Here is a 17,400-nt window from a genome sequence, read left to right on the forward strand (position 1 = left end):
AGATATTACTAAAATGCATCATTCCTGAAAAAATCATTGAAATCGGTTCTGTAGTTTCCGAGAAATCTCGTGTACTATGAAAAGGGAAAAATAATAATAATAGGAAACATAAGAAAAACAGTAAGGTCTTCCGAAGGAAGTCGGAAGACCTTAATAATAATAATAATAATAATAAGAAACCGAGTAAAAAACAATATGTTCCCAAACTCCGTTTGGGGAACATAATAAGAAACAGAGTAAAAACAATATGTTCCCAAACTCCGTTTGGGGAACATAATAAGAATAATAATAATAAGAAACAGAGTAAAAACAATATGTTCCCCAACTTCGTTTGGGGAACATAATTACTGTCAAACGTTTTTTAGAAATAGTGTAAACTATTCCCGATATGATGTCTATCAAATTTGCTATGTGTCTTAAAGTCAATCATACAACATCAAATATTATTTGTTGAAATTTGGCAAACAGTACATAAGTTGTTATAATTTTTGTTGGCAAGGAGGGTACCCATTTTTGAAGCCCATTATATAATTTTTTGTCTTTGAAATCCACCTGCTAATATGTCTATAAGACAAGCATCGGTTGCTGTAAATGTCACATATTTCAGTGAATATTTCTTTGGGATTTTTAAAAAGTTTTACAGCAGCTTTAATGTAGCTTTTATTTTCACTCTAGTTTACTAATTCTTTACATTTCATTTATAATGCAGTGTCTCGAATAGCCCTTGTTTCCCAGCTTCTCACGATAAAACTATGTGATGAAAAGTGGTCACATAAACTGTTATAAATTCCTTAAAGATTCAATAATGAGAGAAAGCCAAGCTTTATGTCATATGACTACTATGTTGTATGTCATCGAGCTAATGACATTATTTATTGAACGCCCCTCGTACTTTTAATTAACTGTTATTACTTTAAACATCATGCAAAAATAAACTTAAGGACAAACGCAACGTACCTTCACTACTGATGATTTTTCGAGATATTCTTAGTTTAAGATTATACTGAACATTATTATATATGTTCATGGATAAAATATCAGCATGCATTATCAGGGGGCTTTGAAGGATATCAATATTGGTGAAAATTCTTGGATGATTCAAAGAAAAATATATTTAAAAAATACTTAACATATATTATAGATGTTTCTTTTATCCAAAATTGATTTAGAAGAAGTGTACAACACCGTATTTAGACATTAAAATATAGCACACAGCTCCTTCGGGAATTTGATCTCTTTAACTGGATGGAAGAGGACAAAAAAGTTTAAACTAACGCTTAGCGAATTATTTATATACCGAGTTACTCAATAACTAAAAGAACTTCCGGTTTGAATGGTCGCTCAAATCAATGTGGGAAAAGAAAAATCAGGGAGGAAAAGACTGTCTATCAAGTTGAATAGTTTTATGTAAGTTTATTAAAGCTGATTTAAATTGCTAGAAAGTTGATATATCTAAATAGTTTTAGTGAAATTAACATCCATTTGACATTTTAGGTAATGATATAAAAATTTGGACTTGCCACGAAAAACAGATGTTTCACAACATGTGATCAACACTTCAGTCTGCCAAGCCTCCAGCGTGTCCTCAGTCAACAAGTCCTAAGTTACAGTTAGTCAATTAAGGCAGACGTATAAATATTTTACAAAATGCCGGGACATGGAAGCAAAAAACAAGCACAGAGAACGAAAGGAAATACAAAGGTAGAATTAACGCATGTTTACTGTTTGTGTGTCTGTTCATTAACAAATTACAATCAAAGTTAACAGATTATGCCATGTCCATGATTTATGTATTATTTGAGAAGTTGGACATTGTCATACATGAGTATGGACCAGATTCCAAACTCTTGTCATTTCTTTCTTAAATCTTTTACATGAAAAGGAAAAAAGACACTTGATGTGGCTTTCAACTCAACATTTAGATTTAATATCGATGATGTATTGTCAATTAACAATAGCTATTTCCATTCTTATGTCGACATGATACTAGATCCCGGTGAGCATGGTGAGCTTGAAATAAAAGATACCACTGAGTCTGACACATCTGTTTCATATTTGGATCTTCTACTAGAAAAAAGTGAATGTTTATCTAATAACAAAGCTTTATGATTGACGCGGTGACTTTAACTTTTCAATTGTCAACTTCCCTTACTTATGCAGAAATATATCCTTGTCACCTGCATACAGAGTTTATATCTCTCAGTTGATTCGATACAGAAGAGCGTGTTCTCTCTAAACTAATACTATGAACAATTTCTAAAATGAAGTAAGCTATTGACAAACAAGTTGATGACACAAGAATATCAGCAGTCTCATTTAAAGTCATCATATTGTAATTACTTTGGTCGATACAATGACCTTGTTAGCAAAAACAATTTATCATTAAGCCAAGTGCTGACTGGCTTAATTTTTCATACTGACATGCCATTATTTGCACACCGAGTTGTCCACAGATTTTTTTTCATACTTCATTATTTTGTGACCATGGCAAGGAGCACTAGCTGTGCTCAACAAATAGAAAGTGTTTTACTGTTCATCATGTATATAATTTATTCTTGGAAATAATTATTTAAGTACAGCGTCTCAAATAAAATTCTTTTAAAGCTGTAAATATATTGTTTATTATAACTATTCTGCATCTTTTTATTAATATTTTAGCCCTCTAGCAGTAGTGAAGCTGCCAAGTTACTTCTTGAGGCAGGGACAGCCCCTACTGGGTTTATAGGGTTTGGATTTCAAAGCAGCAGTCCTGGATATGTACCAGTAAGCCACAGCTTGGATGATGTTGACTCAAGTTTAGATTCAGATATCCGCATGGTTCTTCGCAAGCTTAGCAAAAGAGATGCCACAACAAAAGTCAAAGTATGTTCTACCTAACAAAATTTTCTAGATTTCCCCTTCCCCCTCATTAAGTTCTAAATCCTGCCAAGAACATGTAAAATCTTGTAGAATGCTTATGTGGCCATTCTTTCTTTTTTTTTGCAATGGGTCTTTTACAAAATATTTGATATTATTGATTAATATGTAAATCTTCATGTATCCAGGCACTACAAGAATTCAGCAGTTTATGTAAAGAAAAAGATGAAGAGAGTGTCAAAGCAGTGCTTCCCTACTGGCCAAGGATTTACAATAAGATGGCCCTAGTAAGTTCAGTCTCAAATTCATAGTTTCATTTTTTCCCCCACATACAACAAAGGGAATTCTTGTTTCCATATACTTTTATTGTACATGAATATATCCAGTCAGGTTAGGCCGAATAAAAAAAATATATTTATTTACAGCAAACCAAAATTTTTTGCATGACCTCAGTTTTTTTCTTGCAAGTTTAAACTTTTATTAAGTCAGCAGAACATTCAACAACTGTTTTTTCAACAGATCTATGATTCGAATGAAACTATCAGCTATGCTTACAAGTATTTGTTATGTTTACAATCATTACTTCGATATTTTTCTTATTTTTCTATTTGGAATTAGAATTAATTTCTTCATATTTAAAGTGTGAAGAGTTTTTGAACCAAAATTTGGTTGAGGGAAATTTTTTATCAAATTTCAAATGAAGCATGGGATGCAGTGTTATATCTTTAATAAAATCCTGTCATTATGTTTAAACATTGTTTTACCGGTATATGCTGTTGAGACTTACTTTTTACAAATTTAAGGATGTAGATCACAGAGTAAGGGAGATGACTCAGACAGCCATGAACACACTGGTACTCAGAATGAGAAAAAATCTGGCCCCCAACTTAAAGACCCTGATGGGGGCATGGCTCCTCAGTCAATGTGATACGTACCCCACGGTGGCCACCGCCGCACAGCAAGCTTTCCAGACCGCCTTTCCTCCCACAAAACAGACTGATGCCCTGGTGTTCTGTAAACAGGAATCAACAGAGGTGTGACATGTCTTACATGTATAATGTTAAATGATAAAGAAAATTGCTCAGTAAAATTGTGTTAGCCAGAAAGTTAGCAATTCAGTAGTTAACAAGCTCTTTTGTGATGTAGATTTTACTTTAGGGATGATAGTGTAAAAAAAAAATTAAAAGTGAGTGGGAGGGAAGTTGAGGTTTATAGACTCATCTGATTACATTTTAAAGACGTCAATAAGATAACCTGTGTCAGAGAATAAAAAGCTTATAAAAAGCTTTCTTGGTTGGTAACATATACTTAATAGTATTCAGCAAAATTTATTATGCATTCTTTTTAAAGAAAGGCACATGTAGCTTATGTTTTGTTACTTCAGAAGTACAAAGAATTTATTTTCAGTAAGTGAAACTTAACAATTGTTATTTTCAGTATCTCCTTGACAACATCTTACGCCAGACACCACTAACATTGAGTGACCCAAAGTAAGAATTCCAAGGATAAATATACCTTCTTAAAAAGTTTGTTAAATGTTCAAAATCAAGATGTTTTTAAAACAAATTTGAAATTTTAATGGCAATTTTAGTTAAGAGTATTGAGATTTCAAGAGTTACATATTTCTAACATTTCATTCTATATATTGGATGTTACAGTTATCTCTCTAGGCATCGTAAAATTATTAAATTTACTTTTTGCTAAAATTAGATACTGATATTTTGAAAAAAAAAATTAATTTTGGTCTCTCTAAAATTTTCACTTCGATGGTATGAAGAAATTTACTGAAGATGACATATAAAATTTGAAGTGTTATTTCTGACTACAGTCTCTGTAACAATTCTTCACTGTCCTTTTATTTTTTTGGATTTTCTGTCAGTTTCTTCATATTTTTCCTTCAGGACAACAGAGAAAGAGGACATGGAAAATAAATACAACCGAGTGTTGACCTCCTCACTGTTAGCTCTGAGAAAACTACTCACTGCTCTCCCAGCTGATCAACTCACATCTCTCTCAGATAAAATGGATAGCCTTCTGAAAGATCCCAAATTTTGGAAACATGGGAAATCACAAGTTATTAGTGTAAGTGTTAGAAAACTTACTTAAAAATCTCTCATTTACATTGATGCACATGTATATTTTCAATATATTACCATATTCAATGGTTCACATTGTACTTAGTTACTGTAGTTCAAGGTTAGAGAGAATTTGCTTTGTGTATGAAAACTGAATTGTTAAAGCAAACTTAGATCTAATTAAAAGAATCATTTTCTATTGAAAAAGATGATATTTATTCTTCCAGTCTCTTTTCTCAAATCTAAAACTTTTAGCAAAATTGAATGATTTAAAACAGTCATAAACTATTATAATGGCTAAACGCTATTATGTTAAAAAAGCAAAGAAACTTTATTGGATGTCTTATCATTGAGTGTTTTAATTACATTGGTGAAAACATGATATATCAGGATGAGAAACAACATTTCCTTGAATATTGATGTGTAGGTTCAAGCTGCAGTTTACTCCTTTCTGGCGGGACTGTGTCAGACACTTCCTGGGACTGTTACCCAGCATTCCAAGAAAGTTTCTACCCACATCCTTCACAACATAGATGAGACTGACGCAGTTATCTGTCCTTGTCTGTGGGAGGCAGTGCTGTCCCTTGTTAGCTATATTGATGTAAGTCAATGTTATATATATGTAGATGACAGTATTAAGAAGCATTTATATAGTTTCTTTGATTGCAAAGTACATGACCTAAAGTTATAAATCTTTCTCTATGAATTATACCATTATTTTGTGTTGAAAATTAGGAAAGCGGGTCTTTTGTTGGGAAAGAAACTACAATTCACAGTTAATTATTAATTAACAATTAAAAGACACATGTAAAAAAATTTCTTTCAGTAATCTGAAAATGTCTAAATTTTGACAGGACTGTTGGCAGCATATAAATGTGGAAAAGGCTTTCTGGCCAAAACTAAGGAAATATCTAGAAAATGGTTGCCATGGAAATGCCTGTCTAATGGGTGGTGACCTACTTCCATTCCTGAGTAAAGTCCCCCCAACTCTCCTGGGAGAAGGTTATAAATTCTACATTGAATTTTTCAACTACTTCAAGTCTGGGTAATTATTTAAAATCATTATCTACAGCATATATCTTATGAATTGAATACATGTATGTATATACACTTATGTATGTATATATAGCAGTCATATATATCTGTTTGTCTTTATTTGATAAAAGTTGTACTGTTTATGTAAAATGGTTATATGCCAGCATGTTTAAGGTGAATAATAAAGTGAAAACAAAATATTTATCAAACTAATAATATTAAAGACTGGCAGAACAAAATGGCACAATCAAAATAAGCTTAAAAATGTCAAATTATGCAGTTTTGTTTTCTTGTACTGACTTGTACAGTAAAACTCGGTTATAACGAAGTCGCTAGAACCTCTGAAATTACTTCGCTATATCCATACTTTGTTATATCCTAATAATTAATTTGTCAAATTTTTATAACTGGGGATCCAAGATAACTTTGCTATATCTGTGAATTCGCTACTGTATACAGGTTAATTTTTGCCCCCGTTTTATATCCATACTTTGATTATTTATCCTAATAAATAACACAGTCATAATTTCTTAAACAAAACAATGACTGGGCGATTTTAAAACGGGGCAAAATAACAGTTTGCTATAACACGGGGCGAAAATAACCCTGTATACAGTGTTCGTACTAAACAAGTTTTACTGTACATGAATGATCATGTTTATCTAGCGTATGAAACAGTTACCTTTAGTATTTTATAAATCATTTGGACAAAAAAAGGACTGTTTTATTAATATTTTAGATATAAAGGAGATGTGCACATGTACATAAAGTTGTTATAAAATATTCTAGCATAATACACATTTCCAATGCATTTTCAGGTTGAGTAAGGACCCAGTTCAAGCGAGTCCCAGTGAATTAGGAGCTCTAGTGCGAGCATTCTTTGAGTGTGCTCAATTTGTGATAAAGTCTGCAATGAAAAGCAGCAAAGATGAAGGACTCTTAGAAATCATGTTCTCTGATCAGGTATTTACAGAAATGAAAAGTTTTGAGATCCAGGCACACAGCAAGCTGCATAATTTCAATCTTTAACTCTAACATTTCTTCATTGTGCAGATCATGCAAGTCGTCCATGCGTCCTTGTTTGAGTCTACCTCAGCTCTCCACAGAACGCCGCTGTACAGCCTACTGGGAAACCTCCTGACCTCACTGGAGACCAGTGATGAGTGTACTCAGTCCGTGTCCAACTTCTGGAGTGAGCTAAGACTCTGTGTATCAGACAGGCTCGGCTCAGCACTGTCCAGTGAAGAACGGTACTTCACAGACAGACTGATCCAGTTCGTGAAGTGTCTGATTTTTCCACAAAGTGGTAACAAAGCGAAGACTGATGTAAAAGTGAAAGTCAAATTTGCTGCTGGTGATGTAGTCCCTGGTATGGAGCAGCTGTCTGTAAACCAACAGGAGAGGAGAGAGTTGTCAAGAGGAGCAAAGGAGTTTGTACATATGATGACAATTAAATCTTTTGAGATGGCTCACAGGAACCACAATAAGGAAAATCTACATTTGTTTGCTGCTTTAATTGAACTGTTACCAGAGGAGGAAACTATTAAGGATATTATTGAAAGATGCCATGGGGATGTGAAAACTGACCAATCACATTCTAGCTACTTTGTGTTTAATGTTTGTTTACCATGGTTACATCAATCACAAGCGTTAGAAGAAAATGATTCTGTACAGTTAATCAGTGTCATTTGTAGCTTCATTCCCTTGCTTGAATCATCAGTGGTTGATACTTTGTTGGAAGAACTCTGTAAGGTAATGTTGTTAACATTTTTAAAAAAAATGACCCCCCCCCCCAAAAAAAAAAAACTTAACTGTGTACTTTTATCTACGTTTGAAGTAAATGTTATTTGCTGCAGTTGTACCAAAAAAGAACATATTAATTAACCGATCTTGATAAAGTTAAATGAGAAATGGTAGTTTATAATTGTTGTATTTAAAATGTTCTAGATGCAGTAAATCAGAGATAAACAGTAAATAATGCTTCGTGTCCTTTTTCAGACAATAACCAGTTTCTTGGTGTTCTACAATCTGCTGAGTAAGATGGTGCAGATACAGAGACAGATGGCGGGGGTAGACAATTGGCTCCACAGTGATTCCCTGGGGGAGAAGATTGTCTCTGTGGCCCACACTGTGTGTGAGGAGAGTCTGGGGAACTCTGAGGAGGACAAGATTCAGAAAGGCTGGGACATCCTGACACTGGTTCTGTCTGCAGGGATAGATAGAGGTACACAGGCTGTACTGGCATTGTTTTGGATTATACAGTCATGTCAGTAAATGATACTCAAAAAACACCCAATGCAAGAAACCAGTAAATTTTCAAAATATATACAGTTATCTGCATAGGATTTTGCTATACATTTGTTGTATTATTTTTTTAAATATATTTCCCTCAATTTTGAAAGTTGAAAACATTTTGTGATATGTGAAAGAAGATACAGTACAATACATGTGCACACATTCTTTTGAATCTACCATTATATTCCTTTTATCACAGTGAAACCCTCCACAGTACATGGTATTCTACAGACCATCCATAAGTCATTGGCTGACCTTGAACTCAACAAAGACAAACAGCAAGCCGATCTCGCTGTCAAGTTTGTTGCCAAGGCAACCACAAGTTTCTTTCTGCACCTGAAGGTACAAAAGACATAATTGTGATGTTTGTTATTTATTATTATTAATCTGCTATGATGCTTTTGATGACAGAAATAGATTCTATGCTGGTAATTTTACTTACATAGGATGCTGGCATGCTACATGCTGGAGAAGACTTACTGGTGTCTTTGTTCTCTATCTGTGCTGACCATTCTTTCCAGCTTCAAGGTTTGTTTGAAGAAAACCTTCCATTTTGCATGAAGATATTCTTTTATTTTGTTTGCCCAGTTCAGTTCTAGAAAATATTTGTCTTGTACATGTATTTTAACAGACGGTAATTTGTGTACAGTATTAAAGTATTGGTTATGTACATGTATTTAGAGAACATACTATTGATCCTAAGTTGAAATTGATGTTTATTAAATACATAGTCAAAGTACTAGTATGTATTTTAAAAATCTCTGTTTCTCAGATTCTACAAGACAGGAAGCAGAAATTGCATGGACCTCTGGGATATCATCTGTTGTCAAGGAAACAGGAGGATTTCTCCAGGAGGGATCTGTTTTATACAGATTCAAAGATGTCATACAGAAACAGTTACTGAGGACTGAAACCATGGATTCGTAAGATCTAGCTTAAATCTGTCAATTTGTCTCTTTCACTACCTGCAGATAAATTTCTATGATGTATGAACTACATACTATGAAGTGAGAAGAACTAAATACAGTATTGCTTTAGAGCTTGTAAAATCTTCTCATCTAAGATATGAATCTAAATCATAAATTAAAATGCAATACAGGTACTCTAAAATGCAGTTTAAATCTGGATACATATCCATGCCGATTTTAATATATGTTTGTATTGATTTAGGTTTCAGTGTTTGTTCCACTCCACTGAGAAGTTACTGGGTGTCATCAGAGGAAGTCTTCCACGTGAGGACGAGACAGAAGAGAACCCGGTGGTGTCCGTCTTCCTCAGTGAACTCTTCATTAAAACTCCACCAACACTGACAAAATCGGTAAATAAAAAATTATTCATTGCAAAAGATTCCCTGACAAAATTTTGATTAAAATAGCAAAGATGTTTAAGGTCATCAGAAGAACCTAAGCCAAGATTGCATTGATGCTGAGACATTTTTTAAAAGTTGCTAAAAAATTTTAATATGTTCTTTGTAGATGGCAGAATATTGCCTAGTGAGTGGACGTCTATCCTACCTAAACTTCCCTGCCAAGTCAGATGGCTCCTTCAACCTGACTCAGACTTTATACACAACCCTGTTTAACGTCCAGCTTTTATTGACCTCTGACTATTGCTATGATAACCAGGAGATTCTACTGACTGTACTAGAAAGTGTTGCTTTAGTACTTGTGTACCAAGACATGGAAAAAAGAATGGTGAGGAGAAATTCTTCAAAATAAAATAATATATATTCTGAGCATTATACATGTGTATATATAATTTCTTAAGTTTTATCAACTCTTTTATAAAAGACTTCATGTCACACAATACATTATTCTGTTCAGTTTTTAAGAATAGGGGTTGTTTTGAGTACAACATAATAATATACATTAGGAATAAAAATCTTTACTTGTATGAAAAGTAAACCTATGGCTTGAAAATGAAACTTGGGAAAACAGTTTAATGATCTGTGGTGAAACGTAATCAGAAGACTTAAGTTTTACATTGTAAATTTCAGCTGGTCAGATTTGCTGACATAATAAAAGGAATAGAAACACTGGAAGAGAAAACAAAATCTGTAGTATTGCAGATGTCACATCAGAAGGGAAATGCTCTGATAAATTATACCCTAGACAGGTATTACTATTGAATACATGAAAATAATGAGATAGCTCTGGAAATAGCCTAAAATATAAGATCTTTTTCCCAAGAATCTGTTAATAATTTCTCTCCTAAATATTAAATTCTGTTCTTAGAAAGTTTTTTAGAACACAGTTAAAAGCAAAAGTCAGCTTATGCAAAAAATTCTAAACTTTCATTAAACTGCTGTAATTTTTCTTTACAGATGTAAAGATGATGGGTCTCTAAGTTTATCTCTGAGTGAAGTTCTCCCAGGAGTTCTATCAGATTCAGAAAATCAAGTGAATGTCAACAGCTTAGTGGAGAGGTACAATGAAAACTGTAAACCAACTTTAATTTGCAAGAATGTTTTGGATTGCAATTTATGTTCGACCTTCTGTTTGCAAAAATCTTTCTCATGCTTTTTTTTCATCAATGTTTATTTGATAAATCAATAACCAGAATTCGCAAAAATTTTGTTTTACTAATAAATATTAAACAGCTTTAACAGAGAAATAAGGATTCACATAAAGTAAATGACTTCTTTAATTTTAACATAAAATACTGTCATAATTTTTTTATGCGTACAAGAATTCGAGAAATCTATATGTAACTTGAATATACATGTACATGTATAAATAAGGTTATGCAGATGTATGGTGTTTTGACATTATATTCTCTATGGTTAGATTCTCTGAGTTAGATGAACACAGTATCCAGACATTACAGACAGTAGCTGGACACCTGGACATGGCTGGTCTAATAACCTTGACAGAGGTCATGGTGGCCAGGATCATCAGTTGTGATGTTGAGAATGTCATGTCAGCTAATGGCAAGTACATGTAACATGCATGGATTGAATGGATGTGTAATGAATATACACTTGTTAAAAGATCTCAGTAGTGAAAATTGGACACTTTTAAAGTGGAAGTTTTATCCAATGTTTATTCATTTATGAACATGTAGCTGTAGAACATGTAAATCAATATCAAAAAATTAAAGAAGAGTTTTAAATTCAATTTTATTACTTAATAGGAGGAATATCTGCACTAAGTGTCCTTAATTCTGCATTGAGGAGTAAAGCTAATGATGAGATGGCAGAGCTGGGTACAAGTGTACTGACACAGGTCATGACCTGGAAAGACCAGATGGATGACCTACTGCTGTGTGAATGGTAAAAAAAATACACCATACCATACTGCAGATAATATGTTTGTCTGTAAACAAAGATGCTTAATAGAATGAAAGTGTAACTGTCACAGTTAAAAAAAATCATCATATGAACAATAAATACCATATTTAATATTTTTGTAGCAATCTGGTAGATGCTGATGGAGTTAAGGTTCTTGCTAATGTAGAAATAGTCAGGTTCCTACAGAGGGCAGTGCAGTATTTCCCTTACAAATTATCAGATAAAGCCTGGGATTTCATACTATGTACAGCAGTAAGCCTTATACAGGTAAATTCAATTCCAACTTTGAATGTTCACTGTCTTTTTTGTTTTCCTTTAAATATGAAAATTTTAAAATTTACTTTGAAAATTTTAATAAACATTGAGCCTACATGTACATTAGTAATGGATTTTGTGATTTATGGAATTTCACTTCTCAATGTCTTTGCACTGAATACATGAAATATTTTGATTTTGCTATCCAAATTAATGCAGAACATTGAAATAAGAAATAAGTGTAAAATTTTACCATCTAATTTATAGACAGTGAGTGAGAGTGAATCCCAGCTGATGACATCAGTCCCTGTACAGGTATTCACCCTGTCTGTCTGTCTGTTAGTGTCAGAGGTAGCACACACTATTGAGGATATTTCACCCGTCCAGCAGGATATATGCCCAAAGAATCTGGCTACGGAATGGGAGGAATTTTTCAGTGAAGGAATCTTTTCTTCCCTGCTACCTGTTTTCCATGGACTAACAAGTAATATTTTTAGGAATATATGACAGTTGGCTCACTGTATAAAAAAATTAAAAACAGTAATGTTTTTTTTACAATTTCTTTTTTCTTTATTGATTTTTTTATGCATTTAATTATGAATTCTATAAGTTATGTAAACAAGTCAGTTTCCTAGTACATCGTGTACATTATTATGATTAGTATTTGTCATGAATTTAAGATTCTATTTTAATAAAGGACATGACATACATTCAATGACACTATTAATTGTTTATAATTATGATGATATAGGCAACTTGAAGAAGAAACCTTTGAGAGGAGTCTTGGACTGTCTAGTAAGAGGTGTGGCCAGTGCTGCGTCATACTGCCCCAAACAGCAAGTGCTAGGTCACAAGTTACCGGCATATCTTATCGCTGATCAGTTGTCTCCCCTGCCAGACACTCTTCAATCTCTCCTTAATCACATGACCCCTTGTCTGATGTTCCCCCACAGAAGTGTACAGTCAGCCGCTTATCATATTCTGAAAAGGTAACAGAGTGTATGCTGTATGTCAGAAGGCACTGTAGATCACATTTCATTGGTGAGAACTTTATTTTCGCTTTATTTTGCAAGACAGTGTGCTCATGAAAATATGATTCTCGCGTATATTAGTATTCCTATGGATAATATAAAGTAATCGCCACAATTTGTGAAAATTTTGTCTCTCTCATAAAGAGGCAATGACTATCACGTGAAAATTTAGTGATCTACAGTAATTGTAAATAATGTTTCACTCTCATTGATATATATCCTTTAGTTTCTATTACAGGTGCCGGATTTTTTTTTTTTTTTTTTTTTTGAGAATTTTACAAAATAATTAAAATATACTGAAAAATGATGGGGTATGCTGAACTTAAGAAATAAGATGGAATTTTTTTTTCTTCCTTATTTCCATGATAAAAAAATCTAGTGTCTTGTGCTTCTTTTGTACTCTTTGTTGATATGGCACAATATCGACATCATTCATGTGTTTCTTTGAGTATATGTAAATATTAATACCTCAGAGTGGCACCGGAACTTCCTGGGTATGACAAGGAGGAGACAATGGAGGGAGAGGAGGAGCAGAATTCAAGGTAAACAGAAAAATTATCTTCCTTATCAGCTAAAGCAGAATTTAAAACAGTTTATCCATCAAGAGTTTCAAGATTTTTTGCATGACAATATTCTGTTCTTAATTAAGTTAGAAGTAAAGTCTTACCGCACAGGCACTTGTCAACAAAAAAAATTTTCACCATCTTGCTAAAGTAACAGTAGAATTACTATTTCAGATTACTCTGGTCTACATATATCTGATTTGGTGACAATTAGCTGTATTTGTTTTGTAGGAGTCCCCCAGTCTCACTGATACAAATTATTACAAACAAGCACTCGACAACCCTGTCCACTGTGTTACTAGACCTCAGTGTAGATCAGAAATTCATCGTGGAACCATTCACTGAAATTTATCAACATGTCCTGGCCTATCTGTTGTCATGGAAACTCCTACTGACCTCATTTCATCACTCGCCAGCGGAGGTAAAAAACAATTGCATGATTAGTAGTCTCTCCATTTCAATACTGAATTACCTGTATTATCCATGTATGTATCTTTCATTTTGTGAAGGTAGAATCACTACGGTACTTTAACTTTTACGAACATATAGTTCAAGGTTTAAAGGATAAATTTGAGAAAATTGTTTTGAATATTCTTTCAATCTTTATTTCTCCCTTTTGGAGATTTCACATGTAACTTAAATCTATGATTTTTTCTACATGTAACTTAATGTCAGTATTTTAAGCAAAGACTTAAGCCAAGACAATTATTACAGCTGCGGTCAAAATATGCTGCATATTTACAAGAAAATGGCTGTATGAACCAGCTAATGTCGGTTATCTTCCGGTTGATGCCAGAGGTTCCAATCAATAAGGACAAAAGCAACATTTTTGAGAAACCTTTCTCTCTTCAGGCATCAGGTAAGGACAGGAAGGAAACTCCATTCCAATATTTGTTCATATACATGTAATATGGATTTTATCCTGAATTGACTCGGTTGAGAGATTTTTTTTTTTATATTTTATTCAAGAAAAAACAATTTTTTTCTCTTCATATACTGTATATATGAACTGATAAAAAATGTCAATTTTGATGTTTTACAGACAGTAAATTTCTAATGTAGTAATAAACTGACATCAAAGGTTGTTATCTTTAATGAACATTGCTCTGCTGTAGACTTTAACACTGTGTACTTTTCCCCAGGTGAGCCCAGTTCTTTTGAGATTTGTGAGTTGGCCTGCAGTGTTTATAAGGATGCTCTAAAGACAACACCTGCCCTGGTGCGACTGTGGTGGAAAGACCAGGACAGAAAATCTGTCAGTTATGTTGATAAGTAAGTATCTTATTTTTTTTAAGCTTTGCTTTGCTTGTATTATTAGTAAAATTTACAGTATATACAAGCAGCTTTAGATTTATATTTTTGATTGGTTTCCCAATAATAGATTTTGTATCACTGATAAACGATTTTACAGATTTACCAGTAAATATGTCAGTCCTGTTCTGTGTACAGAAGAAATCTCCTCTCTTGATGCAATAGACAAGAAAGATGTAAATTTCACTGTGAGTTGTATACAATATCTAATACATATTATTGAGGCCCTGCTTCATAAACAGGGATTTGGCTAACGATAAAAAATCAATTGTTTTTGTGCTCCAAATGATCCATTAAAATCGCCCCTGTCCAATAATTTTTTCAGCACTTTCGATTTTTAATTAATATTTTTTTTTAATTTAGTTTCAATAGAAAAAGAGATTCAATTTGTTTCATCAGGATGTTTTCATACTGAAAATTTTCATATCTATAAATATTAAATCTGTCTAGTAGTTATCCAGTATGTTTTGAAAACAACAATAAATGTTTTTTCTTCTTTTTTTTATGCTGGCTTACAAGTTCCCCCAATTCTGTAAACTTTTCTACAAAGAATAAGTTAGATAACTATAAATAATAATTTGGGTATCTTTTTGGATTTTCAGGTGAAGACCCGCCCCTCTACACGTGAGGTTGTGGCGGTGCACACACTTGAGGAAGTGTGTATAGAGGTTGTCATCACCCTCCCACAGAATTATCCCCTGGGTAACATCACGGTATCCAGCGAGAAGAAGGTTGGAGTCACAGCCCAGCAGTGGGACAAATGGCTGTTGCAACTCAACATCTTTTTACAGCACCAGGTAGAGAAATGTTTTCTTGTGTAGTGTTTTTAATTGAATTTTCAGTTTTACTTAGTAATCCATATTCAAAGATGATAGAAATCCAACTTTTGAAAGAAATCTAGATGTATTGTTTTGTACTTCTTTTAGGAAAAAGTTTCATTTTCTATTTGAGTTCATGGCAAAGTCAAAGATAATTCTTTCTTAATTTTATGTTTTATGCATGAAATAATCATGTACATGTTAATAATTGTTTTAATGTGTACATGTGCTTGTATTTTTACTTTTACATTGTATATCATAGAATGGTAGCATCATGGATGGTCTGAGAATCTGGAGGAGGAACATAGACAAGAGATTTGAGGGAGTAGATGACTGTATGATCTGTTTCTCTGTTCTACATGGAACAAACTTCCAGCTGCCCCGACTCTCTTGTAAAACCTGCAAGAAAAAATTCCACTCAGCCTGTCTGGTGAGTCAGCAGTTACCTCCCGTATTTTTAATAAATTCTCAGGTGCTTGGTCTTTATTTATATGAATATGTGTGATAACTTATATACATGTTAATGTATAAATACAGGTGCTTGTATATGAATATAAGATATCAAACATACATTGTATTCAGTATAATATTTAGAACCAGACACCTGTTACAAAGTCTTTTTTTAGTGTGAGAATATTTCCTATGTATTTTTTTTTCAAATTACATTTGTACATTGATGGTCCAGATTTTGTGGTCAGCAACCTGAGTGTATAATATGAAATAGATGACAATTTTATTTCCTATCTTTCAGTACAAATGGTTCCAGACCAGCCACAACTCTACCTGTCCATTATGTCGAAATCTGTTCTAGTCTGGTGCAAGCTTATCTGTGATGGACATTATTTTGTCATCTTTTAAATAAAAATCATGTTGTTTTATGTTGAAGTGAATTTACACATATGTTTACTGTTGAGATGTTTAAGTACCCCACCTAAAGAATTGCAAAACCTTTTTTGAAAATTGTGCTCGGATACACAACCATTGTTGTGTCAACTTTTTTCTGGGGGAGGGGCTTTATGCGCATTGTCCCAGATGTAAATACGGTCTTGAATCACATTTTTGTATTCATGTCTCACGCAACAAGTTGCAGGAGGTGTAATGTTTTGACCCGTCCGTAAGTCAGTCAGTCCTATTTTTTGTCAGCGCAACTCCTCATAGAACGATGCACAGAATTTGGTCAAACTTTGCAGTTATTTAGGACACAATGTGCATATCATAAGGAAATTCCGATTCCTTAATTTTTTCCGGGAATTTCGACATTTTTGGCCATACCTTGAATATAGAGATGAACAGTTTGTCAGCGCAACTCCTCATAACCGCAGCACGGAACTTCCTCAAACTTTGCAGATATTTAGTACACAGAGTGTATAAGTGCACATTATCAGGAAATTCCGATTCTTTTTATTTCGGGATTTTTGGCACTTTGAGTTGGGGAGGGGGGGGGGGGGGGCGTGGGGTATGTGAGCATGCTCACTTTTTCTTAATTGGAAAATAAATTCTTCAATGATCGTGTACAACTTTTGCTATTTTCAAAGAAGAGTTGAATTGGGAAAACGTAAAACTTTTCCCTTGTAGACAAAGGGAACGTAACAATCTCTCGGAAAAAGTTTTTTAAATATATCTTTTTATATCGATAATTTAAAAAATATTTTATTTACAGATGTAAAAGTGAATAGGATTGGGCAGCAGGCTCAATCTTTTTAATAGTCCCCTCACTTTTAAATTGACATTAAATTGAATATGGGTATCGATGTTACTTTTCACACGATCTCTAATTGAATCCCAGGAAAATGCTTCATTTTCTACATGCATGTGATTCTATTACAGCCATAAAGTACGGGGAATGATTAATTATGTTTTGATCTAATTCTT

General features: G+C 33.4%; 1 protein-coding gene across 1 annotated transcript; it reads left to right on the top strand.

The window, feature by feature from the left end:
* The first annotated feature begins 1,309 nt into the window (after positions 1-1,309).
* On the top strand, positions 1,310-16,413 carry LOC134277578 (E3 ubiquitin-protein ligase listerin-like). Its single transcript, XM_062759903.1, has 32 exons — positions 1,310-1,407; positions 1,495-1,701; positions 2,659-2,862; positions 3,045-3,143; positions 3,660-3,890; positions 4,294-4,346; positions 4,758-4,938; positions 5,359-5,532; positions 5,786-5,976; positions 6,785-6,929; positions 7,020-7,718; positions 7,965-8,190; positions 8,461-8,603; positions 8,708-8,789; positions 9,034-9,184; positions 9,432-9,579; positions 9,737-9,955; positions 10,258-10,376; positions 10,585-10,686; positions 11,048-11,190; positions 11,394-11,532; positions 11,673-11,817; positions 12,073-12,289; positions 12,557-12,794; positions 13,310-13,378; positions 13,631-13,820; positions 14,114-14,258; positions 14,542-14,671; positions 14,811-14,898; positions 15,313-15,507; positions 15,791-15,958; positions 16,280-16,413. The coding sequence occupies exons 2-32, from the start codon at positions 1,648-1,650 to the stop codon at positions 16,337-16,339; spliced, it is 5,148 nt and encodes a 1,715-aa protein (XP_062615887.1). The 5' UTR covers positions 1,310-1,407; positions 1,495-1,647; the 3' UTR covers positions 16,340-16,413.
* The last annotated feature ends 987 nt before the right edge of the window (positions 16,414-17,400 follow it).

The sequence above is a fragment of the Saccostrea cucullata genome, unplaced genomic scaffold (genome assembly GCF_032062105.1).
Source record: "Saccostrea cucullata isolate Sc308-1 unplaced genomic scaffold, CSIRO_AGI_Scuc_v1 ctg1335, whole genome shotgun sequence".
Lineage (NCBI taxonomy): Eukaryota > Metazoa > Mollusca > Bivalvia > Ostreida > Ostreidae > Saccostrea > Saccostrea cuccullata.

What these genes read in the sequence shown, in the direction of transcription:
- LOC134277578 (XM_062759903.1), top strand. Translation starts at nt 1,648, where the DNA reads ATGCCGGGACATGGAAGCAAAAAACAAGCACAGAGAACGAAAGGAAAT. An exon ending in CACCAACACTGACAAAATCG is followed by an intron (nt 9,580 to 9,736) that starts GTAAATAAAAAA and finishes TGTTCTTTGTAG; the next exon opens with ATGGCAGAATATTGCCTAGT. An exon ending in ACATCTTTTTACAGCACCAG is followed by an intron (nt 15,508 to 15,790) that starts GTAGAGAAATGT and finishes TGTATATCATAG; the next exon opens with AATGGTAGCATCATGGATGG.